The 26073-nt window shown below is 44.8% G+C and overlaps 1 protein-coding gene across 2 annotated transcripts; it reads left to right on the forward strand.

Annotated features, from left to right (window-relative positions):
• Positions 1-1048: 1048 nt before the first annotated feature.
• Positions 1049-25783, forward strand: Gckr (glucokinase regulator). Of its 2 annotated transcripts, XM_021162281.3 has the most exons (19): positions 1049-1453; positions 1985-2140; positions 2528-2596; positions 3374-3442; positions 3815-3888; positions 4376-4442; positions 4603-4656; positions 5781-5875; positions 8609-8714; positions 10132-10250; positions 10822-10920; positions 11077-11174; positions 11508-11584; positions 11938-12034; positions 12611-12708; positions 12794-12877; positions 23066-23215; positions 24826-24960; positions 25408-25783. In XM_021162281.3, exons 1-19 carry the CDS (start codon positions 1394-1396, stop codon positions 25570-25572), a joined length of 1872 nt encoding a protein of 623 aa, XP_021017940.1. In that variant the 5' UTR covers positions 1049-1393; the 3' UTR covers positions 25573-25783. The 2 variants fall into 2 exon arrangements, with proteins under 2 accessions (XP_021017940.1, XP_029333276.1); XM_029477416.2 differs by lacking the exon at positions 4603-4656.
• The last annotated feature ends 290 nt before the right edge of the window (positions 25784-26073 follow it).

The following is a 26073-nucleotide window of genomic DNA, read 5'->3' on the forward strand; positions in this document are numbered from 1 at the left end:
TTCATGATCTGATTTGATTCCATTCGTTTTCTCATTCACTCTTTCGTTTATTCAGCAAATATTTACTGATCATCTTCTATGTGCCTGGCATCATTATAAGAACTAGAAAGGATTAAAAAGAGGGCTGGGCATATAAGAACAATTTAAAAGCAGATCTCTCTCTCTCTCCCTCCCCCCCTCCCCCCCCCCCCGTGGGTGTGTGTGTAACTCATTCCTTTGAGAGAAATCGGTTAACTCACACCTCAGGTTTTCTATCCTTAAAGCATAGAAACATGAAACAATTGTTAGAATATCAATAGTGTCAACCACTGGACAAGGGTCTTCCCCTCCCCCCCCCCCCAGGGTTTCTCTGTGAAGCCCTGGCTGTCCTGGAACTCACTCTGTAGACCAGGCTGGCCTCAAACTCAGAAATTCACCTGTTTCTGCCTCCCAAGTGCTGGGATTAAAGGGGTGCATCACCACTGCCCAGCAACAAGGGTCTTTAAAAACCTTCTGTCACTGTATGAATAAGTATTACTCAACAACTTGTTAGTTGTTGCATTCATTCAGTAAACATGTAAACATGGTAGGTCCTTAAATTATTTCATATGTTAGCTGAGTATGAAATCTGTGTGATCCTAAATAGCCAACCACTTGCCTGAGGCTGTTTCCTCATCTAAAAACAATGCCAACGATGGCTTCTATGTATCTATGTGTCCATGTGTCCATGTATCCAATGATGTCTGCCATTTGGGAGAAAGTGGGTCAGGAGAAATAGGGACTGCTGTATTTAGGGCAATTTCTTGGTCCTCGTTGTTCTTGGCCGTATTTCTATTTCTGTGAAATCCCCTCTGTGATATCCAGTTCAGTGTTCGCACACCTGGGCTCTAGAAGCTTCTATTGCTTTTCTTTCAGAGAGGAGCAGATAAAATGAGCCAGTGGGGCAGGGAAGGACTGCACGCTGACATGTGATCAAGCCATGACCTGAGTCCTCTGACTTCTACTGACCCTGATCTCTGGCCTTTGGAGGCATTTGGGCCACAGATTTGTTCAGGGATTCTTTCTGACCTGGGTGTTCTGCACATCCAGGTTTCCAGCCTTCCTAAGGGCACTGTGCCTGAAGGGCAAAAGCAAAGAACTTCTGGTCCTCTTCTCCAAGGGCCAGAGGCTGGCAAGCCAGAGTATACGCAAAGAGGACCCTCAAAAGAGCTCCTGTGAGGGCTGGAAGGCCCGGTGACAAGAACGGGTGTTGAAGAGAGGGGCGTAGGGGGTGGTGTTTTGAGAGGCAGGGTTCTTAGGTTAATCATCTCCATGGCTCAGATAAGACCCTGCCAACTGGAAGCAAATTATTGGGGCCAGAAGAGATTGTGTGAGTGCAGAGGCAGGCGGGTTGGAGAGTCTGCAGTGTGGGACCATGCCAAGCACCAAGCGGTATCAGCATGTGATCGAGACCCCTGAGCCTGGGGAATGGGAGGTAAGGTTCTTTCTCAATTTCAGCCTTCTCTTCTGATTCCTAAAATACTGTTAAGTTTGGACTGGCCTCAGCTCTGGACTTCTACTCCCTTCCTCTTCTTCTGTTTTTTTGTTTTTTTTTTTTTTTTTTTTTTCTTCTCTTTTGCTACATGGTCTAGCCCAGGCTGACCTCAAACTTGCTATGTATCTGAGGATAGCCTTGAACTCCTGATCCCTTTGTTGCAGCTTCACTGTCCAAATGCCTGAATTGCAGGCACACTTACCGTGATAGGCCCCTTTCCCCTTATCTTCCCTTATGATCTTCCTTTCTGTGGAATCGGACAGGAAGGCTAAGGACATCACATGAAGACTAAGTTTTTAGTATGTGAATGGTGTGTGCCTGTATGTGTGCATGTATGTGCACAAGTCGGTGTGTGTGAAGTTTGTGAATCTAAGCCAAACACTGGGCCTACTGCCACTCCCACCTCCAGTCCAGCAGGCATAAGGCAGACTTTGGCTTTCTGTCCCTACCCTTGTGTCCCCGTCTCTCTAGTTGTCAGGGTATGAAGCAGCTGTGCCAATCACAGAGAAGTCCAACCCACTGACCCGGAACTTGGACAAAGCAGATGCAGAGAAAATTGTTCAACTGCTGGGGCAGTGTGATGCTGAGATATTCCAGGAGGAGGGGCAAATCATGCCCACCTACCAGGTGACCCACAGTCAAATCCCAGACACTGCAAACAAAGATGTCAAGCAGGCCACCCACTTCCACCTCTACCCTCCTGATACAGGAAATCCTGATCCCTCTCCTTCAATCTCAATCCATCATCTTCCATTTCTTCCTCCCTTCCCCATTCCCATTTTTAAAATTTATTTATCTGTTTTGTGATGTGGAAGGATTTGTTCCATGAGGAGATGTGTGGAAGTCAGAGGACAACTTTTGGGGATCAGTCTGTCCTTCCACCATGTGGGTCCCTGGGATTAAACTCAGATCATCAGACTTGGCCACAATCCTCTTAACTCACTGAGTCATCTCACTGCCTTTCTCTCACCTCTACCCCCTTTCTCCATCCTGATTCCTGCCCACTCTTTACAGCGACTGTACAGTGAGTCGGTTCTGAGCACCATGCTGCAAGTGGCTGGCAAGGTCCAGGAAGTTCTGAAGGTACAATTTCTCCACCTGCTTCTCATCCATCAAACACTTCTGTTCCCTCCGACTTCCTCCTTCCCGGGTCTCCACTTCTTGTTTGTATAAATCTCAGTTCTTTATTCTTTCAGTCTTCCCTTTGGATATTTTTTTGTTGTTTCAGTCACTGATAATAGTTATGACAGCTACCAGACGGATAATACTTTATCAGCAGCAGTGCATTTCCTTTGGAAAATATTATTATTTTTTAAATGTTTATGGCTGCTTTGGCTGCATGTATGTCTGTGTACCACATGTGTACCTGGTGCCCTTGGAAGGCAGGAGAGGATTACAGTGTGAGCTGCCATGGGGTTCTGGGAATCAAACAAGGGTCCTCTGAAAGGGCAGTCAGTGTGTTAATGGTGGAGCCATCTCTCCATCCTCAGCAATGCACTTCCACACTCTATACATCCACAAAACCTGGTAAAGTTGGCATTATTATCTTTTTTTTTTTTAATTCTCTTTCCAGACCAGAACACAAAGAGAGGCTGATTGTAGTCACTTGCTTGGATGTACCCAGCTAATAACTGCTGGCTGGCACCACTGCTTTGCTTATTTACTTTTAGTTAATTGACAAAGCTGCTCTCAAATCCCTTCTGGAATTTTGATGAGTAGCTTAGTCAGAGAAGATGGTCAAGAGGGTTTCTTCCTCCAGATCTCTCTTCTTTTTGCTACCTCACATGGCCTATGTTATGATGAGGAGAAGAAGAAGGCGTTCCAAGTCTTCCTCTGACCTGGGCTTCTTTCCATCCTCAGGAGCCAGATGGGGGCCTGGTAGTGCTGAGTGGAGGGGGCACCTCTGGTCGTATGGCATTCCTCATGTCTGTGAGTACCTTAATTCCCGGCTTCTCCCGTCTCCGCCTGGGGATAGCCTCCAGAACTAAAAGGCTCATCTGAAATAAGGTCACTCAATAGATGTATTCTCTCCCCACTTCCTCTCCAAAACCTGGAGCCCAGGATGGAGTCAGATTTCTCTGGCCCCACTAGAGCCCCGGCACTCTCTTGTTAACATCCTCACATCTTGTGCATCACTACGTAATCATTTCCAAGTCGCATCTTTAAGTGGTAGACTCCAAATAAGTTAGGGTTAAGCATTGGCCTAAGAAGACCATTATGCACCTTGATCCTCTAGGAACGGAGAACCCGTGTTATGTCCTTTTTAATCACTCTGTCGGCATATTCTCTCCTCCTGGACAGGTGTCTTTCAACCAGCTGATGAAAGGTCTGGGACAAAAACCTCTTTACACATACCTCATTGCAGGGGGTGACAGGTAAGTTACCCCGACCTGTACTCATGGCCTGAATGTTTTTGTTTTGTTTTGTTTTTAATTGTATATAAGTATACTGTAGCTGTCTTCAGACATACCAGAAAAGGGCATTGGATCCCATTACAGATGATTGTGAGCCACCATGTGGTTGCTGGAAATTGAACTCAGTACCTTTGGAGGAACAATCAGTGCTCTTAACTGCTGAGCCATCTCTCCAGCCCCCAAATGTCTTTAGAGGCTTAATTTGAATGAATTTAGTCAAGGATTATATTGAACCTGCCTTAGTCTCCATCATCCCTTGTGGTATTGTATCTGGCCCTGTCACAGATGTTTATTGTGTGTCATGCCTATCACAGTGCCTGATAAACAGTAGGTACTGTTCAATGATAGCTTTCCTCCATTCCTTTCTCTTAGTGTGCGTTTCCTAACCACCAGTAGGTATCTGCTCCTTACCTAATACCACTGACCTCGGCTGAGTTTGCACCCTTAGGTCTGTTGTAGCCTCTCGGGAACGGACAGAAGATAGCGCCCTACACGGAATCGAGGAGCTGAAGAAGGTCTGTGTCTCCTGTTACTACTTACCTGGAGATACCCTTTACATAGGGTTAGAAAACCCCCAACCTTCAGCCAAGGCCTGCTGGCTCCTGCTCTGGTCCTGATTTTCTCACACACTAGATTTGTACCCTGGAGACCCTAATGCACCCCCTTCATTCCTAGGTGGCTGCTGGGAAAAAGAGAGTGGTCGTTATAGGCATTTCCGTGGGACTCTCTGTAAGTGTGAGGTCAGGAGGAGTGGGTCGGGTTTACTAGGATGAAGCGGGTAGGACTAGGCTGTCAATGGATGGTGGATGCTAGGTGATGAGGTGGGTGACTGCTGTGTAATTCAATGTCAACAGTCAAGATGGACAGACCAGTCCAGGAGTCAGCAAGCTACTCTGGCAGTCCGTGTAGCCAGCTGCCTGAATTTGTGGGTAGTTTTACTGGCATGCAACCTTTGTGCTTACTCAGAACTCATGGCCTCTTTTGTGCTGGGCTTAAGTAGTTGAACAGAGATCACAGGGCCCACAAAGCCTGAAGTATTTTCTCTCTGGCTCTTCAGACAAGAGTCTGGCCCCTGACTTCTCTCGTCCCCACCAGCAATATCCGCATCAATTCTGCCTGGTTGGGAGTATAGGATCTCAGGTGCCAGTGTGTCAGTCTGCATTTTAACAAGATCCTCAGCATGTTTGTATGAGAACCACTTGGCTGGGGTTCCTATCACTCACAGCAGTTTTCATTCTTAGAGTTTAGGGTGCAGAGAATTAGATCCCACCAGTTGTACCATGAGATAAAACAGGAGACTGACCACAAGGAGCTTACAATTGAGTCAGTAGTTCTCAAACCTTACCATTTGGGAGATTTCTGTGAGAGAACAGAAGAAAAATGTAGCACTAGCTTGGTGATAGTTATAATATCAGCACCCAGGAGGGAGAGGCAGGAGGATGGCTGTGTGTCCAAGGCCAGCATGGACTATATAAGGAAGTCGTAGCTCAAAGAAAAAGTAGTTTTTTTGTGGGGGAGAACTTGTTAAAGTACTCTCTGCTTTTCAAATTTGCATTTTGTTTGAAAAAAATTTTCAAATTTGTTTTGTTTGTTTGTTTGAGATAGGGTTTCTCTCTGTGATCCTGGCTGTCCTGGAACTTGCTCTGTAGACCAGACTGGCCTTGAACTCACGGAAAACCATCTGTCTCTGCCTCCCAAGTGCTGGGATTAAAGGTTTGCACCACCAGCTGGTGGTGGATTAACTAAGTCTTGGTTGAGGAATCTATGTCTAGCAAGCAAGCAAGCTGAGGCAGGTTCCGTGCGGGTCTTGGGAAACACTCAGAGGAGCTCCCTTCCTTTCTTGCTACTCTCAGGCGCCCTTTGTGGCAGGCCAGATGGACTACTGCATGGATAACACAGCTGTCTTCTTGCCGGTCCTGGTTGGCTTCAATCCGGTGAGCATGGCCAGGTGAGGCTTCTCTAAGACTGACTAGGCCTAGGAAGACTGGGAAAGGGACATGTTAAAGTCCGTAGTATAATCTCTGAGATTGAGGCTAGCCTGGTCAACAGAGCAAGTTCAAGGACAGCCAGGGCTACATAAAGAAACCCTGTCTTAAAAAAAAAAACAAAAACCAAAAAAAAAAAAAAAAACCCACCTTAAAAAAAAAAGTACAAAAACAAGCCTCAAAAGCCACATAAAACACAAGCTTGCACAGATTCAAACAGGGATCGGAGAGGTAGAGAGACAAGAACTAGAAAAAATAAAAAGAGAAAGAAAGAAAAGAAAAAAATAACTGTCAGGAGAGTCTATTTTATCTGGGGTGAGCTCTGAGCATCTTTTCAGAGAAGTAGTGGGTCCCAAGAAACCACCCGCTCCCCTTCCCTGCCTCCTATTTCATGTTCTTTCCTTCATCATTCCAGGCTCCCTTAGGCTTCTCTCTGGCTCCTCACATCTGCCCCTCTTCCCACCCTGAAGCCCTGTGCTACAGAACCACCTTCTTTTGTGGGGAGAGAGACAAAGTCTTGCTAGGTAGCCCAGGCTAGCCTCAAACTGTAACCTTCCTTTTTCTGCCTTTGCTGAGATTTTAGGCATGAATCACCATATTCCAAACCTCCTTCTTATTCCCTATCCAAATGGCCACTTGGTCTGATCTTAACACTTCACATAGCTGACGAGTAGTGTGCAGGTATAGTTCCATTTGGGATAAGACCATGAGATGTCTATTTTGTTAAAGTGTCCCTGGCGATTGTGATGCACAGCTAGGTTTGAGGAACTCTGCTAAATAAGCCATTGGGTTGGATCACCTGATGGCACCCTGTCCATGGGGGATTGCAGCGAAGGAGCTTGGTTCTTTTGGAGATACTCTTCCAAGTCCCAGATTCCAGGCTTGTAGTGTAACTCATACTAATGTGTAAATGAGTCTGCGATACTCTTAACCCTGATGTTTTTCATGGAGGACTCTTCTTCACCCAAAATATAGCTGCAGCAGCGCGTGCTAATTTCAGGCCCTGTGACTAAGTGAAATGAAGACTTTCAAACAATGTGGGCGTGGAGATCTTCCAGTTGTTCCTTAAAGTGGTGGCTCCCTGTCTTGGCTCATCTTCAAAACTGTCTTGGAAGCTTTATAAAAATGCAGTTTGGGGTTCTGATGCACACCTGCAGAGGCTGAACCTCAGAGTGTGTGTGCTTCCAGAAGTGGGTGTTTGCTGCAAAACAGAACTCCCCGGGGAGGTTTTGATGTTCAACGAAGTCAAGTCTGGGAATTCTGATTTTACTGCACAGTGTTTTCCCTCCCTCTCTGGTCTCTAGGAAGCATTGGAAATTAGCGTGACAATAGGCATGGGAGGCACTTTACACAATAGGTATGAAATAGGTAAAAGGATTCATATAAAATGCCTCAGGATTCATATAAAAATTTCAGTAAAATATTCTATAAAGGGCTGGAGAGATGGCTCAGCAGTTAAGAGCACTGATTGCTCTTCTGAAAGGTCTTAAATTCAGTTCCCAGCAACCACATGGTGGCTCACAACCATCCGTAATGAGATCTGACTCCCTCTTCTGGTGTGTCTGAAGACAGCTACAGTGTACTCGTCTAAATAATAATAAATACATAATATTTTTAAAATATTCTATAAAAACTATTCAAGAAGGGGTAGCCATGTGCCTGTTGTCTCAGAGCTGGGAAGCAGAGGCAGCTGGATCCTTGGGCTTGCTGGCCAGTCAGGATAAGGTTAGGGAGTGGCCTTGCCTCAAAAAACAAGGTGGAGAGCAACTAAAGAATATAACTGGGGTTGGCCTCTGACTTCCACACACATATGCGTGTAGAGCTGCATACATGCACGCACACACACATTAACTCGTACACATACACACACAAGTAAAATAAAACAAAGTAAATAAAATAAAACAAATACTTCAAAAGGAATGAAATCCTGTCAGGGGTGGGATGTTAAAGGGCAGTGAATGTGTGAGCTCAGTCTTCGAAGTCCTGCCACATTGAGAAATTCACATATTCACCCACTTGAGAAGATTCTCATTTTCTGAGATTCCACAATTTGTAGCTATGCAAGTAAGCTCGTACCGGCTCTCTTGTCTCATTAACTACTGGCTTTAATATGGTTAATTTATTGTGGATTATTTATCAACAGATGCTACAGCTAATAGTATAAAGTTTATACCTTATTAGGGGCCACTATGCTTCCCTCAGGTAGTGAGGGTCACTGTTTGGAGAGAGTTTTAGATGTGTTTCCAAGAGTGGGAAGGGGGTTCCAAAGGACTCTAAGATGGAATATAAGATGGTAGGGCTTTGTTTTACTTTTTGAGACAGGGTTTCTCTGTGTAGCCCTGGCTGTCCTGTAACTCACTCTGCAGATCAGGTTGGCCTCAAACTCAGAAATCTGCCTGCCTCTGCTTCCCAAGTGCTGGGATCAAAGGCGTGCACCACCACAGTAGTTTTGATGTTTGACTTCTAGCTAGAACATTAAGCTTGGATGTTGGCTTTGATGTGGGCTTTCTTTGCTGAAGGTATTATTAACCCAATCCTTAGAGTTCAGGGACACACAATCCCCATGTGCTCAAAGCACATTTCTCTGTGATGTAGTTGACCACTGACTCCACTCGCTCACTGAACCTAACCACTAGCTGAGGTCTTTTCTTCAGATTCACACAGTCCTTCTTCCTCTGTCTTTCTCTGGACCTCAGAAATGATCCCATTGAAGACTGGAGATCAACATTCCGACAAGTGGCAGAGCGGATGCAGAAGATGCAGGAGAAACAGGAAGCCTTTGTGCTTAATCCTGCCATTGGGGTAGGGCCAGACTCCTTTCTCTACCCACCTCTTCAAGCGTATAGGAACCGCTTGTCACATACAGGGAACCTTTGAAAATCCGCAAGGTGTTTCATGTCAGCTCGAGCATTTTCAAAGAAGTCCTATTTTTTCTTTTACTTTCTCATCTCAGGATGTTTTTCTTTAATCTTTATTTCAACCTTGTTTCTCAGATCAGTAACTAGGAAGCACTTCTGTGATCTAGAACAGTCTTGTTTAGAGGAGCTCTTTTACCAGGTATGCATAGACAGCCTTGACTAGCCACGGCTAGGTCCCATTCAGTCTTTTAGAGATTCAAATGCCAACTAGGGTTTTAGGAACTGTTCCTAAAAAGTCTCACTCCTATGCTTTATGATATCCTCTGCACACCACTGCAGGCCTTCTTAGCTTCAAAATCCCTATTCTCTATTCTCATCTGAGTCTTCTGCACACATCTCACTAGAACCATCTAGCCCTACTTTTTCCCTAACCAAAACTTTTGCCTCTTGCCTCCCTTTGTCAGTAGTGGATACATCTGAGACCTTCCTCTTGATCTTCATATGAGAGAGGAAGGGAAATTCTGTAGTGTATAGCTTGTTTTTGTTTCCTGTCTCTCTCCTCCTCATGTACTGGTTGGCTTTCAGGTTTGTTTGTTTCTTTAAAGATTTATTTTAAAGTTATTCTTAGGTGAGTGCGTATGTGTACATGTGAGTTCAGGTACCCATAGAGGCCAGAAGTGGGCATCAATTCCTCTGGAGTTGAGTTACAGGCAACTGTGAGCTTCCAGATGTGGGTGCTGGGAACAGAACTCAGATCCTCTGCCAGAGCAGTAAAGCATTGCTAACCACTGAGCCATCTCTCCAGCTCCCAGTCTGCTGTTTTTAATAACTGGTCATGCCATTATCTTTGCTGCAGTCTTTGTTTGATGTACTGTGTTATAAATCTGTACCATTTTGTGTCTGCTCCATGTGTCTATATAAAGCATGGGAAACTTGGCATTTAGGAACAACAAACTACCATAACACATGGCGGAGAAGGTTCTCAGAAAGAAGAGTATTCTCTGAAAACCTTTGACCCAACTGAGATGAGACCTTGTCACTGGCTTCCTCCTAGAGAGTCTTGAGTACGCCATGAAGATGGTCAGGGGTTGCCCTTTCTTTCTCTTCTCCTTTCAGTTAAGCACACTCTAGCAACACCTTCAAGACCACCAGTAAAAGATGTACTCAGAGATCATTAACCACAGTGAACATCTAGTGGGGGCCACCAAGCACACTCATACCTAGGAATCACCAATCACACTCCACACCCAAAGATTACTAGCACCACTCTATGCTTAGGGGGGGGTCATGAACTGGTGAACTGGTAGAGTCCTGGGTTGTCCTCTTTCTACCAATTCCTCCTAGTGTTGTTGCCTCCTTAGCCCGAGGGACTCAGTGGCTCTTCCCGAATGAAAGGTGGAAGCGCCACCAAGATTCTACTGGAAACCCTGCTACTAGCAGCCCATAAGACTGTGGACCAGGGTGTTGTGTCCTCTCAAAGGTAAGGAGGAAACAGACAAGTGGGGAATCAGATCCAAGCAGAGGATGAGGTTTTAGTTGAAGAGAATTGAGGTTCAAAATGGTAGCATTTTGCCAAAGATGATGTGGCAGGTGAGTGAATTAAAGCCATGCAAACCCAGAGCCTTCCATAGATGAGGTGGCAGGCTCTGATTTCAGAGGCAAGCTTTTAAGAGTTCTTTGACTTGAGAATGGCCTAGGTCATTCATGCAGGTTAGAACCTGTCTTGCTGTAACTTCCTTCCCTTACTGGGGCTTTCAGCCTAGCTTCAGAATGCTCAGACCCACCCTCTTTTTGGCTTTTCTTTATTTCCCAATGAAGCCATTTTAAAATAGAACCCTTTCTGCTCTTATGAAAGGCAGTCTGGGTATCTTTATCCCTCTTTCTTTCCCCATGTCTCTCTAACAGGGACTAGCAAAGCTTTTTTTTTTTTTTTTTTTTTTTTTTTTTTTTGAATGGGAGTTTTGACTTGTCTTAGGTGTGAGTAGGAGGACCTAGGCTTTTTTTGGGCGAAGCAGCAGATCCTCTCTGGGAGCTAATGAGTTTTCTTCTAGATGCCTTCTGGAAATCCTGAGGACATTCGAGCGGGCTCATCAGGTAACCTACAGTCAAAGTTCCAAAATTGCCACTCTGACGAAGCAAGTTGGCATCAGGTATGTGGCTGTGCATTTGTAGGGGACATCGAGAGTGTGTTAACATGGCAGGAGTAAGATGGGGCCACGTGATGGGAGGTCTTGGTTGTTTACTTCTGTGTTTCTCTGTCACCTTCTTTCATGGTGATCATGGCCCTGTCTCTGACTCATTCTCAGCCTGGAGAAGAAAGGCCACGTGCACTTGGTTGGCTGGCAGACCCTCGGTATCATCGCCATTATGGATGGAGTAGAGTGTATCCACACTTTTGGTGCTGGTGAGTCCTGAGTCCTTATGTGCTCCCGATTCCAAGTACCCAGCCAATTGGTCCACTATTAAAACATTTTTCTGCAGACCCCTGAGATTCCCCAGTGTCTATCCGTCCTACATAAGGAGGCGCTTCCATCGAATACTTCTTTCATTCGAAGCATCAAATTTCATGTGGGTCCTTGAGCTCTCTGTTCCCATTCCAGTGCTTATAATAGTCTCTCTCATAGATTGTCACTCACCCCATATCCCACTTTCTGACATCATCACAGCCCTTGAAGTCTAGAGCCTTTCTTTCTTCTAAAGTCCCCCATTCTTTTCTCTCTGATCTTAAATTTCTCAGATTTCCGAGATATCCGTGGCTTTCTTATTGGTGACCACAATGACATGTTTAACCAGAAGAACGAGCTCAGCAATCAGGTTGGAAGAGGATGGGACTTGGGAAGTTGTGGAATTCACTGATGTGGAGAGGGCAGTAGGGGAGTGGGGCAGGGAGGTGGGGGAACATGAGGGGATAATCAATCCCAGGAAGGACTGGTCAGAGGATATGGAGATCGGAAGCAGTGGGGTATGGAAGGCTCTGGGTTTGCATGGCTTTAATTCACTCACCTGCCACATCATCTTTGGCAAAATGCTACCATTTTGAACCTCAATTCTCTTCAACTAAAACCAGAAGGGCTGTATTAGCTGTCCCCTAAGGTCCCCTTTAGTCTTCAAATATCTGCTCTTGAATATCCTGCTGGGAGGAACTCTCCCATCTTCTCCTGTCCCAGGGTCCCCAGTTCACCTTCTCTCAGGATGACTTCCTGACTTCTGTTCTGCCATCCCTTACGGAAATTGACACTGTGGTCTTCATTTTTACCCTGGATGGTGAGTAGGAGGATAGGAACAGTGGGGTTGGTTTAGAGGAACTGCCATTTTTCCTAGTCTCAGGGTGCCTTGTCAGAGGGAGGATATCTTAGGGTATTCTACTGTCATGATAAAGACACCATAACCAAAAGCAATTTGGGGAAGAAGGGGTTTCTTTCATCTTACAGTGTGTAAGTCTATCACTGAAGGAAGTTAGGGCATGAACCTAAGCAGAAGCCATGGGCAAGTGCAACTTACTGTTATTCTCCATGGCTTGCCAGTCTACTCTCTTATGTCACTCAGGACCACCAGCCCAGGGGTGGCACCAACCCACTGTGAGCAGGGTCCATCAGTTAATCAATAAAGTGCACCACAGGCTTGACCACACCACAGGCTTGACCACAGACTGGTCTAGTGGGGGCATTTTCTCACTAGAAGTTTCTTTTCCCCAAGTGATTCTTGCTTGTGTCAAGTTGACATAAAACTAACTATCCAGCACAGAGAGACTAAATGAGTGTCCTGGCAGGACCCCAGGGTGACAGGAAGAACCATTTCCTAGCCCAGTCTTTTAACTACCATGTCTCCTATCCTATCCAGATAACCTCACAGAAGTACAGGCCCTGGCAGAAAGGGTGAGGGAGAAGAGTCGGAACATCCAGGCCCTGGTGCACAGCACAGTGGGGCAGTCCTTGCCAGTGAGTCTGGCACTGGGGAGCAGACCTGGTGTGGTGCAGCCAGGCCTTCTTGAACAAACCACACTGTTCATCTCGTTCTCCTCAGGCTCCTCTAAAGAAGCTCTTTCCCTCGCTCATCAGCATCACGTGGCCACTTCTTTTCTTCGATTATGAAGGGAGCTACGTTCAGGTAGGTGGGGATGAGAAGGAAATGTTTCCTAAGAAGGGGAGGAGTCCAAAGCCCCCAAATCTAATGGATGGGGAAAGCCTGAACATTTGTTTAGTCTTCTTCCTTCCCCAAGCTGGCAAATACTGGATTTGTCAGGTCTCTAAAGAGAGTTGCCAAGGCAACAGGGTTCAGTTCTGTCTAGGAATATACAGGAAGGGCAAGACAGGCCACCTGTGGTTACACACTCATTGGGTTTTGGGGGATAGGTTTATTGTTGACACTGAAGTCGTTATCACCACCCAAAAGATTTTGAGACCCTTTCTTTTGCATGGTACACTGTGCTGAACATAATTCAGGTATTACCCCGATGGAGTTCTCCCTCAATAGTGAAATTATAATCCAGGAGTCACACTGATAGGAATCACATAAATGCTGAGCAGTTTGTATCTACTTTGCAGTTTGGTGTGGAAAGCACACTGGGAAATCTAGGTGTCAGCCTAGCTCTGCTGTGTGGCCCAAGAAAGAAAACAAACTTATATCTCTGTGCTTTACTGTTCTCACACACAACCTGTCTACCCTCTACAGGGCAGAAGCAGGGGCCAGAAGGGGTCTGGGAGAGGTGTGGTCTTTCATCCTTATTCAAACTGCTTCTTTTTGGAAGCTTCTAGACTTAACCAGACAGAGCTAACACAAGGTCTCATGGAACCTAGAGCTCTTACAGAAATGTCTCTCCCCAGTGGGAGGTCCACTCTCCTTTGACTTTTGTTCTACATACTGTTTCTGTGTTTCAATGTTACGTCTCTACTTTTGGCATGCTTCTCACATTCACAGTTTCCTCTGACCATGCCTGTTTTTTGAGAAATCTTCTGATTAACTTTATATTGTCTTGGCTCTCCATATTACATTCTTCTCCACACTTATACAATCATGATCTCTATTACAAATACAGCCCTTTATAGCCTGGTGAATATTCTATGTCTTTTATCTCAGTTCTCATAGCAATCTCATAAAGTGTCTTTGTTCAGTTTTGCCATTTCCTTGGCCCCTACTTCGGCTTTTAATTTAGTGACATGTTATTTAGATTTTTGTCCAATCTATTAGGTTTTTTTCCTTGGTGTTTTTTAATCTTTCACTTGGAACTGGTTTCATCTCTCCACATGAAATTGTCTGAAAGAAGGTTTCTGCTGGAGTCTGGCTCCAATGGGGTTCAGGTCCCAAAGAAGAGGTGTGGAGTCGGGGAGAGAAGGGACTGACATTATCTGAGGATGAATCAGGAGAGCTGGTGTTTATTGAACAAATTAACACACCTTTTTCAGTCTATGATTGGATAATCGCTTAGCCACTAGCTATCTTGAAAGCAGACTTAATGATAACAAGAAATATATGATCTTTTCACAGATTGTTGTTAACCTAATTTACTCCTATTTTTTAATATCCAGAATGAATGAAGTTATCAACTTTATTTTTCTTTGTAGCAAAGGCAATAAGTTCAGCAAGCATCTAAGTCCCCATTGTTCTCTAAGGTTCAGCAACCCCAGCATGTGCCCTTTGCACCTCCTCCTGCTTTGTGGTCAGCAGGCACCAGACATCCAGTCCTGGGAAACAAATCCATGAGAGCAATTTGCATCCCTCCAGGGGCATGAAGCAGTGTTTGCACCAGGAAGCATAATAAGCATTGAGCCTTTTTCTAATTGTGTTCCTATGTGCCTTGGTCTTACAGTATAGGTCTGTTCTCCTCATGAGCTCCCCAAAGGGAAGGTCTGACATCTTACACTTTTTCCATTGTGCCTTAACATACTAATTCCTTCAATGTGTGCTGCTGTGTATGTCAGAGTGGGATCAAGACAGTCTAGCTTCTTAACAGAATCTGCTTCTTGTGGGTCGTACCTGGTCTTGCCACTCATCCTGTGAACCTGGGCACATTGTTTCTCTAGTCTTTGTGCTTTCATCGTTAGGACCAGATGTATGTAAGAGTTTCTGGCACCATCTTTCAGTTAACGAATCTGCAGCTTCTCTGTTCTTGGTGCAAACAGGGGGACACAAAGGTGATTCTTGTGCCGGAGTAGACAGAGTTATGCTATATGAGTTCACGGTGGCAGAGATTTGTTTCCAAAGATTTACTTTGTTTCACAAGACTGCTATTGTATCCATTCATATCTTTTACCAAAGCCCATACAAAATTTCCCAAAGGAAAAGGCATAAGGAAACTCCCATAATGCATAGCAAGAATCATCAAAATGAAAGTTAAAGGATGCTGGGGATCTGTGATTTGTGATACCCACATGCTGGAACTTTGTCAAGCAGCAGTGGTCGACAAAATTTCCATTGGACTTTGTCCTATTTTGTCGTCTGCTGCCGAGATAAAACCCTGACCATAACCAGCTTGGAAAGGAAAGTTTATTCCATCTGACACTTTACAGTCCATCATTTCAGAGAGTCAGGACAGGAGCTGAAGCAGGAAGCAGGTGCAGAAGCAGGGACCATGGAGGAAAGCTGCTTCCTGGCTTATTCTCCACGGCTTGCTTAGTTTCCCTTCTTTTTACATTTTCTTTCTTTCTTTCTTTCTTTCTTTCTTTCTTTCTTTCTTTCTTTCTTTCTTTCTTTCTTTCTTTCTTTCTTTCTTTCTTTCTTTTTTTGGTTTTTCAAGACAGGGTTTCTCTGTATAGCCCTGGATGTCCTGGAACTCACTTTGTAGACCTAGACCAGGCTGGCCTTGAACTCAGAAATCTGCCTGCCTCTACCTCTCGAGTGCTGGGATTAAAGGCCTGTGCCACCACGCCTGGCTCTTTACATTTTCTTAGTGTGTGTGTGTGTGTGTGTGTGTGTGTGTGTATTGAAGGAGTGGGCTCTCTTCTACCTTGTGGACCCAGGGGATTGACTTTAAGTTGTCAGCACCTCTACCCACTGAACAATCTCACTAGCCCTCAGCTTGCTTTCTTATACAACCCACGACCGCTTGCTCAGGGATGGTACCACCCAGAGTGGGCTAGGCCCCACACATCAATCACCAACTAGGAAAATGTTCTACTGACAGTGTGATGGAGGCTGTTCCCACACAACTCTGGTTTGTGTCAAGTTGACAACACCCAGCTCAGACTTGTTACTTTAATTGTAGAATATTTTTGATACCATAATGGTCTTCACTCTTCATTTGAAACATTGTGTCCTATTCATTGGTCCTTCTCTGTCACATTTCCTTCATCCCTTTCTTTTCCCTAGAGCACAGGACTGATAAGTGAGGCTGTCTTATACTTCACACTATGCCAGGCAGAGTGGCACATCCTGTAATCCCAACATCTAGAGGCAAAAGCAGGATCAGGAAGAGTTCAAGGCCATCCCTAGCTACATAAGGAATCCAAGGTCACTCTGGGTTACATGAGATCCTGTTCCCCCAAAAAAGAACCAAACAAAAAACCCAAAACCAAAACTTCACACCAATTACTTTAGAATATGTCCCTTAAGGGCAAAGACATTTGCCACTATAAGTATGATATAATTATCCACTCTGGGACTGACAGTAAACCTGATACCATTACCTAAATTTCCTGAGTTATCCCTGGGAAGTTGTTTTTATTTTCCAGATCTTGAACCCAATCAAGGAGAACCTACCAACCATAGTCACCAGGTCTCTGCCCTCTTCCTTATCTTCAGTCTTTTTCTTTTTTCCTTGTCTCTCATGACACGGACATTTTTAGAAGTTCAGGCAAATCTTTCCCCGGAATGTACCTCACAGTTCCAGAATGTATAAAGGTGCTGTGTTATCTTTTCCTCATGTTCAAGTTTAAGGTTTTTATTCCTTTTGGAGGAGACTAGTATGTCACATCAGGAGTCACCTGCCATGTGTGTCTCTTTCTTCGCGAGGCTACGGGAAGTGGGGGGCATTCAGTTTTGGTGATGGCTGATGTCTCTCCACATCCTGTCACCCAGTGGTCCATACCCACTGTTTCTGCACGTGCTGCTGATTTCTGCTTGACTCAGTTTCCCCCTCGGTGACTCTCAACTGGTGGTTTTCTATTTCTAGCTCTCTTCCTCTTAAACATTCATTAACTGGCGTTCCCTCCCCGCTAAGGAGCTTCTGATTCACTCCCCACTCCAACCGTATTTGTTTAATGTCATTATGGACTCATGAATTTTCTTTTGTGGTTAAATGCTTAGTTTTATGTTTTTTAGACAGGGTTTCAATATAGCATAGCTGGACTAGAATTATTATAAAGCCCAGACTGGCCTTGAACTCATAACCCTCCTACCTTGGCCTCCATAATACTGGGATAACAGACATTCACCACTGTGCATGGCTTAGATGTATTCTAATATATTTTTACATTTTTATTTCATTTTCATTTTATTTTTTATATGTATGCATGTGTGTGCCTGCTTGTCTGAATGTACACCATGCGTGTGCAGTGCTGTGGGCCAGCGGAGGGCATTGGATCTCCTGGAACTGAAGTTGCAGGTGATTGTGGACCTCCCAGTGTGGGTGCTGGGACTCTAGCTCAGATCTAGAGGCAGAGGGGAGGGGCAGGAGCTCTTCACACTCAGCCATCTCTTCAGCCCCTCTTTACTTACCCTTTATTCCCTGTCCCTTGACACCAACTTTTTTTGAGACAGGGATTCTCTAGGTCACCTTGGCGGCCCTGGAATTCACTTTGTAGATCATGCTGGCCTCAGACTCACAGAGATCTGTCCACCTCTGCCTCCTGAAGGCTGGAACCAAAGGCTTGTTCCAACATGCACAGTTTCCCATAATACATTCTCTCTCTTCTCTCTCTCTTTCTCTCTCTCTCTCTCTCTCTTCTCTCTTTTAAGCTAACATTTAAAAAATTCTTTCCTTATATATTGCATCCCAACCTTAGTTTCCCCTTCCTCTTCTCCATCCAGTTCCTCCCCCCTCCACCAGATCCATTCCTCGTCTGTTTCCCTTCAGAAAAGGGCAGGCCATCCAGGGGTGTGAACCAAACACAGCACAGCAAGTTACAATAAGACTAGGCACATGTCCTCATATTAAAGCCAGACAAGGCAGCTCAGTAGAGGAAAAGAGTCAGAGACAGCCCCACCCCTACTGGATGGAGTTGAATATATTCTCTTACTACTTATTTTTCATTGTAAGTCTCAGAATCAGAGCTTGTTCAAGTTGGCTTCCTCGGGCCTGGTTATAGCCATACTTAAACATACTTCCAGTGTTGGGCTTTTTTTTAAAAAAAACAAAAAAACAAAAAACAAAATAAAAAAACAGAAAAAATAAACAAACAAAGAAAAACTACTCCTTATTTCTGGGCAAAGGGTGGCAGACAATTTACATCTCATGTGCTTTGCTTAGCATCTTCTGAATATCACTAAGATCACGGCAGAGCCCAGATCTCTTCTTCACTGTGCATGCACCAGTGTGCTAGTTTACCTTCTCTTATTTGGGACATTGGCTTATTTTCAACATTTTTGCTATTGGCAATAGAGATGCAATGTGAATGTATGCATCCACGTGTTTCTTTGAGATAAATACTGAGAAATGTTAGATCCTTGTCAAAGGGCAATGCCACTGTCCCTGTTCAGTTTTCTTCCATAGGCTCTGCCCCGCTTTCCTTTGTCGTAGCTGCAGTTTAGAGGCTGCTGGCTCCATGCAGCTTCCCAAGGACTTTTTTTTTTTTCCATTGTAAATTCAAAGCAACCCTTATCCTTCAGGTTTTAGCAGGTGCTAATTTATTTTAAAGAGCATTGTAGCGGGCAGTCCAGCAGCTTGAAAGGAACGGGATATGGCTGAAGTGGCAGACTCGGGCTGAAAGAGAGGGAACTAGACAGACGAGAGAAAGAATGGAGCTAAGACAAGGTCCTGATCAAAGCTCAATATTAATATTCGGAAACACGGGGTTATAAAGAAGGGGGAGGGGCCCATTCCCGCCAAATCATCTTCGGAGTCCAGCTGCAGATGACTCCGTGAATACTCTGGAACAGCTAGGTGGCAGGTAGCAGCAGTGGGAGTGGCAGAACGATAGGGTGGCAGGCTCCACCCCCGATGATCTCCTGGTGATAACAGTCAAGCCTGATCAGCCTGATTTCAGGCTGAGGGGGGAAGGTTACAGAGCATAGAAATTGCAACATTGTACATATTTACTCCAATTCAAACAAAAATTACTTAGATCAAGCACTTCATAAGCAATAAGGTCCTAATGACGAATACGCCCCTAGCAGATGAAGATGTCTGTTAAAGCCATTAAGATTGCTGGAAAATCAATAATTCTCACGTTTTTTGTAATAACTCTAAAATCCTAAAATGTATAACTATATTAAATGTATCTCAGAGGTTTAAATTAATGACATATTGATAATAATGTGAAGCTGTATCTATTGATTTTTCTTTTATGTGTGTCGCTGCTACTATGTCAGGAAAGTAAAGGTTTTTTATTTCCTTTTTTAAAAATTTAATTTAGCCGGGCGTGGTGGCGCACGCCTTTAATCCCAGCACTTGGGAGGCAGAGGCAGGCGGATTTCTGAGTTCGAGGCCAGCCTGGTCTACAGAGTGAGTTCCAGGACAGCCAGGACTACACAGAGAAACCCTGTCTCGAAAAACCAAAAAAAAAAAAAAAAAATTTAATTTAATTTATTTTTTTTTACCTTATTCACTTTACATCCCCTCACTGCCCCCCCCCCATTCCCCTTCCTCCAATCCTTCTCCCTCCCCTTCTCCTCTGATCAGGTGGCCTCCCTGAGACTTTTGTCTAGCTTCTGGATTTTTTCACTTTGATCAGTGAGCCATTCAATTCCTGTGTAATTTTCACGGATGTTACAGTATATATTGACATTTTGAAGCAGTGGAATAGCACCCAGGTCTTCGCATACACTAGGCAAATGCTCTGCTACTGAGCCACACCCCAGCCTCTATCTCTATTATGTGAGAAGCAGAGTTCCCCTCTGTCCCTCTGCTCTCCTATACCCCCTCCCTGCTCTCTTTTGCGTCCCCTCCTGCTTCACTCCTTCTCTCACTTGTCCAGCAACTTCCTGTGTAAATCCACGAGTGTCAAATCCATGATGATCCTTTCTGCCTCCAGAGTGCTGGGATACTTATGTCAGCCACCATCGAGCTTTTGCTCCTTTGTCTAACAGATTTTTAAATCTTTTCTGAACCTTGACCTTCAGTTCTTTATAAACCTATTAGTGTTCTACTTCTCATATATGTTGTAAATATATTCTTTTGGCTTTAATCTGCAAAAAACAAAGTCTGCTTTAATTTGTCTGAGGTTGAATTTGTTAAGTCTTTGTTACCATTTGGGTTTGAAGTACAGAACACTGCCCACACCGAGGCTGGTATGGCACCTGTGTGTTTCTTAGGAATTTTGTTTACTCTTGTGTATGCAGTAAGGCATGAACCCATTTATATTTTCCCAAGCAGCTATCTAATTTCCTTATTTAATTTACTATTGCTCTGACTGAGGCAACTTATAAAAGACAGCATTCAATTGGAGGCCTGTTTACAGTTTCAGAGGGTGAGTCCATGACCATCACAGTATGGAGCATGGCAACAGGCAGGCTGGCATGGTGTTGGACAAGTAGCTGAGAGATTACACGTTGAAACAACTAAAAAACAGAGAGAGTTAACTAGGAATGGTGTGGACTTTTGAAACCTCAAAGCCCATACTACTCACAGGGACACATCTCCTCCAACAAAGCCACGCCTTCTAATCCTTCCCAAACAGTTCCACATTCAGATATATGCGTCTCTGGGGTCATTCTCTTCAAACAGCCACAACAGTTGCCTCCGTTTCATTTTTAAGTCTAGCTTGAGTGACTTGAGATGTTATGTGTGCCATATACTCAAGATCTGTGTGCACTGGTTCATAATAATACAGTGAATTTGCATGTATTTTTGTAATGTGAGAAGCATTCTGGCTCTTTCTTTCTTCCTTCCTTTCTTTCTTTCTTTCTTTCTTTCTTTCTTTCTTTCTTTCTTTCACCACAACTTTGTAGCCCTGGCTGTCTTGGAATTTGCTCTGTAAACCAGGCTGGGTTTGAACTCAGAGATCTGCTTACTGCTTCCTCCAAAATGCTGGTATTAAAGGTGTGTGCCATTGCCACTGGACACATTCTGGATCTTCTGTTTAGTTCCACTCATCTGTTGATGTGCTATTGCTATGAGCTTAATTATAGAGCACTATGGCATGGTAATATTTGGAAAGTGCAGCCCTCCATTAAATATTAAGGACTTTCTTAGCTATAATTGCAGATGTATTTTTTTTTACCTGAACTTTAAATTCAATCATGTAAACTTCAACTTTGTTAGTGATACTTAATGGGATAAATGGCTAATAATAGTATTCAGATTTAATTGACTTCTTTCGTACAGGCAGTGTGATAAATGGCATGTAGCATCTGTCTGTTAGGGTTTCTATTGCTGTGATAAAACACCATAACCATAGCAGCATCAGAGAGAAGTGTTTACCAAATCTCACAACTCACAGTTCAAACTCCATCAGTGAGGATGCCAGGACAGAAACTAAAGCAGAAGCCAAAGAGAATTCAGGTCACTGGCTTGCTCTCCATGGTCTGCAAAATTTGCTTTCTTCTATGCCCCAGAACTGCCTGCTCAGGGATGGCACTTGACACAGGAGGAGCCTTTCATGTCAATCATTAATCAAGAACATGCCCCACAGACATGCCTACAGTTCAATCTGATGAAAAACGATTCCTCAACTGGCACTCCTTTGTCCTAGATGACAAAGCACCAAACAATCCATGTCTTGTACTTGTTAAACATTTCAGTAAAGGGCCAGTGAGATGGCTCAGTGGTAAAACGCTTGCTGCAGGAGCCTGGAAATCAAGTTCAATCCCTGCCATTCATGTAATGATGATGATAATGATGATATTAATAGACTTTGTATATCTAGGTGTGTTGCTGCATACTTATAATCCCAGCACTTGGGAGGCTGAGACCAGACTGGATCACACAGTGAGCCTCTGTCTCAAAAAAACCCAAAACCCCAAAACCAAACAGAAAACAAAACAAAACAAAACAAAAACAAAAAAAAAAAAAAAACCAACAACAAAAGGCCGGGGAGGTAAAATGGTTCAGTGAGTAAAGGTGCTTGCTACCAAATCTTATGATGATCTGAGTTCAATCCCTAGGACCTAAGTGGTAGAAGGAGAGACTGAACGGATTGGTTGTCCTCTTATGTCCACGGCCATTCTGTGTCCCACAGGCACACACACACAAACACAATAGAAAGACAATCATTTAAAGATGAACAAACACGTTTCTAGCGTATACTCTTCTAAGGGTTTTCATGACAATTTCATACTGTCAGAAGGACTGAGACTCTGGAAGAGAATCAGGCACCACTTCTGCCTTCAGAGTGACTAGTAGATAAGTGCCCAGTAATTTCCTCCTCCCACATCATAGGATCTATGGATCCCCCAAGAGTCAAATAAGAATCTGGGGGCTGGAGTGATGCCCTAGCAGTTATGAGCACTTCTTGCTCTTCCAGAAGACCCAGGTTTAACTGCAAGCGTGCACATGGCAGAGGACAACTGTCAGTACCCACCTCCAAATAATCTGGCGCCCTCTTCTGGCCTCCAAGTTCACAACATGCATGTGGTACAAAGACACATACACGCATCCGTGTTAAAACACAATAGCTTGTTTTTAAAAATAAAGTAGAATGTTAAACCTGAAAATGTCTAGGAGAAAGATCAAGGCCACGACTGTCTAAGCAAAGCAATAGTTATTAAATACCGGCCAGGAGGGTGGACTCTAGCTCTGTCTATACCCTGGGCTGCCAGAGGTGTCCTGGAGTTACATTAATCGGTGCTTATAAAGGCCAAACTCATGTGGCTCTGTACATCCTGCCTTCTTCCAATCAGGGGCAAGCACACGTTCTGATGTACTTCCTGCCTACACACCTGCCACCTACCTGTGATCAAGCACATCCTAAGCAGTTGTGGCAAGCAGTCTTGTTTACTGAAGTGAAAACAGGTGTCTTGTTATCTTACAAAAACAGCTCTAGCATTTCAGAAGTAATCTGACCTTGGGCAACTGGGGCTTCTGGGTTAAGTTTAGCCCTCACAAGAATAGAACAAAAAGTCAAAAAGATTGTTAAAGCCTGGTCACATCAAACAAAAAATGATCTGCATTTTGGTGTCTGATTTATTACCACAGGCGACTCTCTCATCCCGAGTCTTTTCCCAGCCTCTAACTTCCCATGTTCCTGTGTGTTTGCATTTTAGAAGTTCCAGCGTGAGTTAAGCACCAAGTGGGTGTTGAATACAGTGAGTACTGGGGCCCATGTGCTGCTGGGGAAGATCCTACAGAACCACATGCTGGACCTCCGCATCGCCAACTCCAAACTCTTCTGGCGGGCACTGGCCATGTTGCAGGTCAGAGTGTGATGGGAGGCCCCAAACCTAGATGGCCACAGAAAGTATTTTTGCAAACTCAGGGAGGGTTTAGGCCCAGGGCTATTTTCTCACATCTTTCTCGGGCATAACCTCTGGTCTGCATGCATTCACACACAGGTACACTGAGGGGTCCCTGCAGGGGTCATATAGGGAAGCAGACCATGGGAATAGATGAGAATGCAAACCCAGTGTATGTTGACAGTATCAAACTGGGTCAGACTTCAGGGAGTCTAAAGCCAAGTGGTTCACTGTGGGCACATTTAAAACACAGTACAGTTTTGGAAAAGGTTTCCAGGCAATAATCAATCCAATCAGTCCAATTCCAGGTCCACAACAAAACTTAAGGTGTGACTACATAGAAACTCTTCTACAAAGTGCTTGTGACTACGAGGCTGGGTTCTATAGCTAAAGGGCCTAGAATCTAGTGTGGTCTCTGAGCACAGAGGTCAGTAGGCTATTACCTACATGTGACATCTTCCCTAAGGATGGTAATAGTCTAGGGAGGGAGGAGTCTGGGATAAACATTCTGGGGAATTTGGGTGAGGTCTGTCTCTATATCAAATGGTGAGGGAGGTCAACCTCCACAGACAGCAAATGGTCACCAGGTTGTTAAAAAAATCCACTATCTACTTTCTGGATGGAATGCAGGAATTTGATCTTTATTTCCTCATTGAGGAGATAAAGATGCATGGTTAACAATCCTGGTTTCCTGAGTGCCTTTGGGTGAGTACAAGGACCTCTATGCCCCTGACCCATACATGACTGTGAAACTATAACTGCCAGGTGATTTCTTTAAGTTTCAAGGATACAACAGAAGTGGTGGTGGTGCACACCTTTAATCTCAACTCCAGAGGCAGAGACAGGCAGATCTCTGAACTCCAGGACAGCCAGAACTACACAGAGAAAATCTGTCTCAAAACAAAGAAAAAAAAAATAAATAAAGCAAAAAAGAAACCCAACTTGTATCTCTCTAAGTTAAAGTTAGCTAGTCTAACATTCTGGCAATTAGCATCCCCAGTGGGAAGGAGTCTCTCTGTCCCTCGTGACTTAAGGAGTGCCTGGCAGAGGGCTCCTATTGGCTTGTCTTGGGTCATGTGCACAACCTTGACCCAATCACTGTCCTTCATGGGAAAGGGTGCTCTGTCCACCTGCTTTGAGTGTTGTCAAATTGACTTTGGGATGGGATGTGAGTTGGGCTTGATTATATCTTATGGCCCCCAGAATGGAGACTAACAGTTATCCAGAGGAAAAGAAAGGGGCTAATGCCAGAGAGGGGCGAGAACGGCTGCTGGCCAGAGAGCATGGTGGATGGCCTTGAAGGTTGCTATTCCTTGATCATTGACCTGTGGGGTTGTTGGGACTCAGTTGTAAATCTCACCAATTTCCCATTCATTATGGGCAGGTGATGGTTTACCTCCAACTCCTTAAAACCCAGTTTTTCTTTACAACTCGTGATTTTGATACTGCCAGAAGGAACAGTGTCTTCAGCCAGTGTTCAGGATTGCAGCCCCCACTCTCTCATGCCCTGTCCTTTCCTGTGACACTATGTTCAGTTCTCCTAGGCATCTACCTCATTGCTTCTTCCTCAGAGGTTCTCAGGACAGTCCAAGGCTCGCTGCATTGAGAGCCTTCTTCAAGTGATACATTTCCCTCAACCGCTGTCGAATGATGTCCTTGCGGCCCCCATCTCCTGCCATGTCCAGGTTGCCCACGAGAAGGAAAAGGTACCCTTCCCCGGCTGGCTGGTCAACAAACTCTTTCTGAGAATCTTAAGCATCTTCGGAACTTTGTGTGACACCGAGTTTACAAAGCTCAGAGATACCCTGCTACTCGGAGCTCCCATTTGGAGGCTTGTTTGGACGGAGTAGGGGTGGGGTGAGGAGGCACGACTGTGACAGAAGCTACAGAAGCAAAAAAGATACCAACAAGGGGCCTTCTGTTGTGCTTCTGAGAGGTATCAAGAAAGAGCAAGAGAAGGGCTCTTTGCACAGGAGTTTTCCAACTTCGGTGGAGGCTTTTCTCAGCTCTTGACCCCCACCTCTTTCTAGTCTGGGTAACAACCACCTATACTTGCTTCCAACCTAACCCCTGTGCCCAATTCTCTAGCCACTCCAGGGTTCTTCCTGGAATATCCGAATCTTTTCTTCAGCTCTCCCTGCTCCTTCCCACAGGTGATCCCCACAGCCTTGCTGAGTCTCCTACTCAGGTGCTCCATCACTGAGGCTAAGGAACGCCTGGCTGCAGCTTCTTCAGTCTGTGAGGTTGTTAGGAGTGCCCTCTCTGGGCCGGGTCAGAAACGCAGCATCCAAGCCTTTGGAGACCCTGTGGTGTCCTGAATTCATGTTTCTGTGACCATGGAAAAGTCTCCATCCACTTCTGAGGGGACTTGTGCCAGTAATACACGTTGCAGGACAGACTCAGTTCTGGTGGGTGGGGCACTAACAGCCCAGAATTGAGGAAGAGTCCTGTTCTCAGCTGGATCATTTCCATTTTTACTGGCATCTTCTGATCTTAGGAATAAAACTAAATGTCTTGTTTTGAACCCAACCTTGCAAAAAATCATTAATCAGACTCACTACACACAATCAAGGAAAGCAGGGGCTTCAGGTACTCCCAGCTAGAGAGAAGCGGTGTTCCAGACGTCATTCGAGAGAGAAAGACAAGGCAAATTAGACAAGATCCTTGGGGACTAGGATGAATGCTACACCCACCCAGAGACCAGTGAGCAGGGAAGTTGGCTACATCCTCTCCCCATGCTTGCAAGAAAGAGTATAAGGAACTCGGGGGGGGAGGGGGGACTGGGCACCCTTTGGTGGTAGAACCCAACCAATAGTAGA

The sequence above is a fragment of the Mus caroli genome, unplaced genomic scaffold (assembly GCF_978045245.1).
Source record: "Mus caroli unplaced genomic scaffold, Mus_caroli_1 scaffold_4, whole genome shotgun sequence".
Classification (NCBI taxonomy): Eukaryota; Metazoa; Chordata; class Mammalia; order Rodentia; family Muridae; genus Mus; species Mus caroli.

Excerpts from the sequence above, each read along its gene's own strand:
- Gckr (XM_021162281.3), top strand. The coding sequence starts at position 1,394 with ATGCCAAGCACCAAGCGGTATCAGCATGTGATCGAGACCCCTGAGCCT. Across the intron at positions 4,443-4,602 it reads GAATCGAGGAGCTGAAGAAG|GTGGCTGCTGGGAAAAAGAG; the intron begins GTCTGTGTCTCC and ends CTTCATTCCTAG. Across the intron at positions 10,251-10,821 it reads GGTGTTGTGTCCTCTCAAAG|ATGCCTTCTGGAAATCCTGA; the intron begins GTAAGGAGGAAA and ends GTTTTCTTCTAG.